The sequence below is a fragment of the Acanthamoeba castellanii genome (genome assembly GCF_000313135.1).
Source record: "Acanthamoeba castellanii str. Neff unplaced genomic scaffold scf7180000084631, whole genome shotgun sequence".
In the NCBI taxonomy this organism is placed as follows: domain Eukaryota; phylum Discosea; order Longamoebia; family Acanthamoebidae; genus Acanthamoeba; species Acanthamoeba castellanii.
The window spans coordinates 11,455-18,084 of NW_004457327.1; the positions used below are offsets into that span (position 1 = coordinate 11,455).

Below are 6,630 nucleotides of genomic sequence, written 5' to 3' on the forward strand. Positions count from 1 at the left end.
AGGCGCACTACGCGACCTTCGTGGGGGCAGCTGGACGCTCGCGGGTGGACGCGCAATGTGGTGCTCGCCTCGGGCGCCTATCGCGCGCGCTGGTAAATAGACGCTGATGCTGGGTGGCTGGCCGTTTGCTGACGTCACGTGCTGCTGCAGCACCTAAATTCCCGCCTTGTGGTGAAAATTTGCGATGCAGCTAATTTCACCGCCGCCACCGCCAGCGCCACCAAGCCGCGGCGGAGGGCGTGAAGGGCCTGCCACGCAACTTTGACCTCATCGACCTCCTCTCCTCCTCCCCGGCCCGCGACCACAAGCAGCAGCCGCGGCGGCCTGCTCGAGCTCAGTCGTGCGGTGGCTGCGGAGCCACGTGCGCGTGGCATCGGCCGACGGGCCTGAGCCGCGCGCCGCGTGCGAGCACCACCGGGCCAAGAAGGTGGAGATGTGGTGCAAGCGCGACGGCGTGGCCTTGTGCATGGTGTGCCTCGTGGCGGGACCGCACAAAGGCCACGACGCCCTCACCATCGAAGAGGCCGCGCAGGTCGAGCTCGCCATTGGCAAGGCCCAGTGGAGCGCCAGGCGGAGCGCGAGGCGAGAGAGCAACGAGAGCGCAGGACACAGGCGGCCATCAAGCAGAACTTTGAGCGGATGCGCGAGGCAGCGGCGCAGCGCGAGAGGGTGTTCGACGGGTGGGAGTGCACGAGGGCGTGCACCCGATGGTTGCCGTTATCTGCCACGATGACAGCGGGCGTGGCAGTCAACCCTGTGATGGGCCACATCATCGTCGGCGGCAACCATCGGGTTTAGGTGTGGTAACAGGAACGAATGTGACCAACACATGAGGAGTAAAGACTAAGACCAAGGCCGCAAGCTGGCTGATGACAAACATAAAATCAAGAAAAAAGGGAGAAAATGCTCAAAACTGCAGGAAAATAAAGCCATATCAGAAAAGAAGACCTCTCGTTTTCAGAAGAAGATGGACGTGTTGCGGGAGCTGTTTCCTGGGCACGACCCAGACGTGCTTACGGATGTTTTGCATGGTCTGCAGGGTGACCTCACCGCAGCCATCGACGCCCTGCTGCACACCACAAACCCCAACCCCAGCCCAACCGCTCCATCATCACCTCCCCTCCACCGTGGTACCATTGCCCTCATTCCCACTACTCGCCACCACCCTTGCCCCCTCTTTGCCCCCTGCTCCCTCACACTGTGCCGTAGTCGTAGTGCCGCCCGCAGAGGCCACCACCAGCGTCGTGGACCACCCACCAGGCGCACCTCACGCCACCGACGACTCACCACCACCATCGGCGCCACCGCCATTGCTGCGCTCGGGACCACCACAGGCGGTGCCAACGCTGTGCGAGCGGTGCCTGGCGCAGGTGGCCGAGTCGGTGGTGCTGCCGCTGGTCAAGCCACGCAACGACGATGTGGCAGCAGCGGCGGCTGCGGTGCGCGGGGCGCTGGCCGCGATGCCGCGCGGGCTGGTGGGACGCGTGTGGGCGGCGCTGTTCGAGGCGGTGGTGGCCGAGGCCGCGGCGGGCGCGTCGAGCCTGCTCTTCGCGGTGGCGCCCCACACCACCTTTGCCCAGGCCCTCGCCTGGTTCTTCCCGCTCTGCGCCTCTGATCCAACCCTCGTCGCGTACCATTTCCCCCCCATCTCGCGTCGTGTGTGCCGTGAGTGTCGTGTCGTGTCGTGTCTTGTGTGTGCCATGTGTGCCGAGTGTGCTGTGTGTGCTGTGCGCGTCATATGTGCTCAACGACCGCACGCACTGCACGCTAGGGAGGTGGCGGAGAGCATCAGCCGGTATCCGTACCGGGACAAGTTCAACGACGCCACCATGGAGCTCATGTTCGAGCCGCTCAAGCAGTGCCCGCTCCTCACTCAACTCTCCATCGTCGGTTGCTCCAGCCTCGTATGCCAGCCTCGTGCGATGTGTTGGTGTACTGTGCCATGTGTTGTGTGTTGTGCGTGTCGTTCGCATTGTGCGTGCCGTGTCGTGTCGTGATTGCTCACGCCATTGAGCCGCGTCGATAGATCTATCCGCAGCTGTGCTCGCCGTACTTGGTCAAGCTATCGCTGTGTGACTGCGCGCGGCTCAACGACCTCGCCGTGCAGTGGCTGCTCGAGCGCAGCCCCCAACTCCAGGAACTCGACCTCGCGTACTTGCACCCTCCCCCCTTCATGCATGCGTGTCGTTTCGTGTGTGTCGTGTGCGAGTGCCGTTTTGATGAACGTGTGCGGTGGTGCGTGTGCGTGTGCGTGTGCGTTTGGCAGAGGGTGTCATCGGCTGACGAGTCCGCGAATCGAGAGCGGGTCGCTGGTGTGGGTGAACATGGAGTCGTGCCGCGGGCTCATGTTCCCTGAGGTCCGCAACTCGCCGCACCTGCTCCACGTGCTGGTCCCCGAGGGCTGCAAGCTCGACTGGCGCCGCCCCAAGCCACCACCGTCAGCGGGCGGCGACGACCTCCTGTCGATCGAGCGGATCCTGGGGTGCGCGGGCGACTACTACGCCGTGCTCGGTCTGACCCCCGACGCCGCCCTTGCCCAGATCACCAAGCAATACCGCACCGTGCGCTCCTCCTCATTTATTTTTTAAATTATTCTATTTCTAGGCTTTTATTCTAATTCTAATTCTATTTCTAGGCTTATTCTTAATTGTTTTATAAAACTAATTTAGTGATTTTGTCTGTGCGTGTCGTGTGTCGTGTGTCGTGTGTCGTTGTGTGCAGATGGCCCTCAAGCTGCACCCCGACAAGAACGCGCACCCGGCGAGCGAAGAAGCGTTCAAGGTGATGGCGGAGGCGTTCGCGTGCCTGAGCGATGCGGGCCAGCGGGCGCAGTACGACGCCCACGGCGCGGCCGAGATCCGACCCGAGGTGCTGCGGCGGGCCGAGCGGGTGCTGGCCGAGGTGCAGGCCTACGTCTACGCCCACGTCCTCCAAACCCTCTTCGGCGCACTCCCTCGCTCGTAAACCCCACACGATATGCACGACACGCACGACCAATGGCACTACACGCATTCGGCTTGGTGTTCTTCGCAGGCGCCAGGGTGTACTGGTGGGCATGGGCGAGTCGCTCCTTGGTGTCGTTGGCAAGCCTGTCGCGACATGGGCACTTAGGCGTCGTTGGACCTGAATGCTCTGGCGGGGTGAAAACCAATTAATTGCGATTGGCAATTGAAGAGCAATTGGTTGCAAGCTTAGCCCAAGACGTCTTGTCCACCGAAAAAGAAAGAAGCGCGTGCCGCGGCGGCTCAAGTGCAGCCACTCCTTCGGCACCGCGTGCCTCGCCCACCTCCTTGGCCATTCGCACTCTCCGTTCGGGTAACAAGTTCGGAAGCCCATGTGGCGTGGCGGTCGACGCGGCAGCGGGCCACATCGTCGCAGCCGACTGCGACAGCGATCAGGTGCACGTGTGGCGCGCCGACGACGGATCCTGCGTCCGCTTTTTCCGCACTCTAGGTTCGGGCGGGCAGTTACGGAGCCCGTGGGGCGTGGCGGTGGATCATGCCACATCGTAGCGACCGACTACGACAATCATCCGGTGCACATGCGGCGCGCCGATGACGGGTCCTTCGTCCGCACCTTCGGCTCCCGCGGTTCCGGCCCCGGCCAGTTCAATTGCCCGCGCGGCGTGGCGGTCGACAAGGCGGGCCACATCTTCGTGGCCGACAGCGAAAACCATCCGGTGCACGTGTGGCGCGCCGATGACGGTTCCTTCCTTGGCACCTTCGGCTCCAAGGGTGGCGGCCCCGCCCAGCTCAACTGGCCAACGGGCGTGACGGTTGATGCAGCGACAGGGCACATCATTGTGGCTGATAGTGGCAACAAACGGGTTCAGGTGTGGTAAAGCGTGATTGAGACAAGAATGTTCATTCTTTGGCACGCGGTGCAGAAGGAGTGGCTGCACTTGAGCAGCCGCGGCACGCGGTCGGCCTCGCTCGCGCTGAAGGCGAGCAAACTTGAGGAACACGTCGTGCACACGTCGTCCTACGCCTCAGCTGCTGCGGGGGCGGCAAGCGTCGGGTGGTGGTTCATCTCTCCCCCATCTTCTTCTTCTTGGTCTTCCGCATCTTCTTCTGTTCTTTTTTTCGTTTGGCAGACAACAAGCCAACGTTGCTCGGTTCAGCTTTTGTGTTCATTCGAGGTTGATGACGACGGTGGCTGGGTCGGCGGGGGGCAGGAGTTGGCAGAGCTGGCCAAGCTGGGCCTGGAACTGCGGGGCGTGCGAGGAGAGGGCCGAGGGCGGCAGCGTGGACACGATGGCCGCGGCCTTGGCCAGCAGCGCCAGCGCCTTCTCCACCGACTCCTGGCCCGACGCCGAACTGCTCCCCAGCAGGCAGGCCTGGCACACACGCGCGCGTCGTTCGTGTGCGGTTGAGTCTGTGGTCAGTACTCTCTACGAGTGGAGTGGTCAGAGACAGGGTAAAGAGAGTACCTGGGCCTGGGCGAGTCGCTCCTTGGTGTAGTTGGCCAGCCCTGCTGCGACGTGGTCGGCCACTTGGGCGTCGTCCATCTGTGTGTCGTGTCGTGGCGACAAATCGAGAGAGTGTGTGTGTGCAGCGATTAGATGAAGAAGCCACACACACGCAGACAACACAACGGCCGTTGAACGGCGCACGCACGGGTTGCTGGTCCTTGGAGAGCGCAATCGGGTGGCCGCTCAGAAAATGAATTAACATCGTCCGGCACTCGGACGATAGAAGCCCCTGTTTGCGCGTTGTGCCGTGTGTTGTGTGCGTGTGGTGTGGTGTCAGCGGCGGATGCAAGGCAGACGGGAGAAAAAGGCGCGTGTTGTCGTACCTGAATGCTCTCGAGGGGGTAAGGTATGAATTGTGCAAAATGTTGGAAGCTCTGCATGGTCTCAGCGCACACGGTCCAGTCGCCGTCGGCCAGCAGCTGCTGGAAGAGGCCCGCGCAGCTGCGCAGCACGCGGTCCTGCAGGTCCGCCCGCAGCCTGACGTGGCACCGCGCCAAGAACTGCGCCACCGCCGGCTTTGTCGACGGAAACGTGCTCATCACCTGCCCGTAGCCCACCAAAAACTGCCCCGGGCCGCCGCACACATATGTGTCATGCGCGTGTGCGGCGGTGCGTGTGCGTGTGCGACGGTGCGCGTGTGGTGTGTCATGGAGGCGTACGTTGGGCAGCATGTCGGGTGAGAAGGCGGGGATGAGGACAGAGAGGTCGACGAGGCTCGGGAGCAGGTGGAGAGCGTGGTACTTGAGCGGGTCCTCGGTCACGTTGCGCAGCAGGTCGCCCAGGGACTCCAGAAGGGTGCGCGCCGTGGAGTCCCGCTCCGGCAGCCGCTCGTAGGCCATTAACGCCACCAGGCACTCCGCGACGCTGATCTACTCGTACACTCGAGTGTCAGCGCGTGCGCGTGCGCGTGCGGTTGTGTGTGTGTGTGTGTGTGTGTGTGTGTGTTGTACCAGTTGTGGCGGGAGCACGTGTTGCGAGGTGAACTGGCGCACACACAGGCGAGCGATTTGGCCAAGGAGAGCATCGGTGCCGGTGGTGAGAGGCTCGGTAGCGCCCGGTCGCATCGTCCACGCCGGCAGGAATGCGGCCAGTCGATAGAGTATCGCCTCCTGCCATTTGTCCGCTCATCAGCACCAATAGCCACACGACACGACACGACCAACGACACGACACATACCTCTGATGCGGCGCTCTTGGTTTGTCCATTGAGCAAATCTTCCGTGAGCTCACGCAGCAGGAATTCCTGCGAACAGGTGTAAGCAGCGAGCAACGTCCAATGTTAAAACTAACCTCATATAAAAATAACAACACATCTAAATATTGAGTGCTTTATAAACCTACCTTGGCCGACGACGAGACGGAGTTGACGAGGAACGGGAAGAGCGGAGCGAGGGACTCCACCACGCGGCTGCCGCCCGTTTTGATCTGCAGTGGCGCGCACCAGCGAGGATGAGCCGAGCGCTCACAAACAACGAGGAGAGAGGAGAGGAGAGAGCAAACGACGGACCAGATTGGCGAGCAGCTGGATGTGCCGTCGCTGGAGCGCCTCGTCAGCGTTGCTGAGCACAAAACTGTGGAGCTCCACGGCCAGCTGCGAGCACAGGAAGTGGGGGTGGAACAGGTGTTGAAACAGGAAGCACTCCACTTCCTATCGGCCGGCATGCCAACCATAAAAGGTGTGAGGTTCTTTTGGCACTGTGTGCGTGTGCGGTCGTGTTATGGTGCCAGCTGGTACGGACCTGCAGCATCTGGGGACCTTTCCGACTGAGGGAGTAGATTAGGGCGGACGTCGGCACCGTCACGCTCTCGAGCCCGTTCTTGAGTACTTGGGCACAGCACGTCTCCACGCCGTTCATTATCCAATAGAGCACCCTGATACACACCACACGACACACGGGGAAAAAAGGGTGAATTCCAGTACAGGAGCCAAGAGAGGGCGAGGACCGCGTACGCGACGGCCTGCGGAAAGAGAATCGACGGCGGGAGGTTCTGGCAGAGATAGAGCAGAATCTGTGCAGAACTCACAGGATGAGTAAGTGCGCCAAGGTGTTGGTTGGGGGCGGGGGTGGAGGCCATCGTAGCGCACACGCGCGCGTGTTGACAAGCTCGCAGCTGTGTACCTGGAGCTTGGGCGCGGAAAGCGGGTCCTCGCCGCCAAC

General features: G+C 62.1%; 3 protein-coding genes across 3 annotated transcripts in view; 2 read left to right on the forward strand and 1 right to left on the reverse strand.

Moving 5' to 3' along the window:
- Positions 1 to 967: 967 nt before the first annotated feature.
- Positions 968 to 2,964, forward strand: ACA1_084370 (DnaJ domain containing protein; the record flags this gene model as incomplete). Its single annotated transcript, XM_004335548.1, has 6 exons — positions 968 to 1,130; positions 1,216 to 1,630; positions 1,772 to 1,904; positions 2,027 to 2,151; positions 2,267 to 2,561; positions 2,722 to 2,964. 6 exons carry the CDS (start codon positions 968 to 970, stop codon positions 2,962 to 2,964), a joined length of 1,374 nt encoding a protein of 457 aa, XP_004335596.1.
- A 370-nt stretch (positions 2,965 to 3,334) lies between these two features.
- On the forward strand, positions 3,335 to 3,841 carry ACA1_084380 (NHL repeat containing protein; the record flags this gene model as incomplete). The annotated part of the gene is made up of 2 exons (XM_004335549.1): positions 3,335 to 3,398; positions 3,468 to 3,841. The coding sequence occupies 2 exons, from the start codon at positions 3,335 to 3,337 to the stop codon at positions 3,839 to 3,841; spliced, it is 438 nt and encodes a 145-aa protein (XP_004335597.1).
- Positions 3,842 to 4,129: 288 nt separating this feature from the next.
- Positions 4,130 to 6,630, reverse strand: part of ACA1_084390 (uncharacterized protein) — a gene marked incomplete at both ends in the record, with an annotated part of 4,847 nt that continues 2,346 nt past the window's right edge. Inside the window, 10 exons of the mRNA XM_004335550.1 lie at positions 4,130 to 4,336; positions 4,430 to 4,507; positions 4,867 to 5,034; positions 5,131 to 5,340; positions 5,464 to 5,580; positions 5,649 to 5,714; positions 5,813 to 5,896; positions 5,979 to 6,119; positions 6,211 to 6,343; positions 6,423 to 6,481. Of these exons, the coding sequence (XP_004335598.1) occupies positions 4,130 to 4,336; positions 4,430 to 4,507; positions 4,867 to 5,034; positions 5,131 to 5,340; positions 5,464 to 5,580; positions 5,649 to 5,714; positions 5,813 to 5,896; positions 5,979 to 6,119; positions 6,211 to 6,343; positions 6,423 to 6,481 (1,263 nt within the window). The remainder of the gene's footprint in view (positions 4,337 to 4,429; positions 4,508 to 4,866; positions 5,035 to 5,130; positions 5,341 to 5,463; positions 5,581 to 5,648; positions 5,715 to 5,812; positions 5,897 to 5,978; positions 6,120 to 6,210; positions 6,344 to 6,422; positions 6,482 to 6,630) is intronic.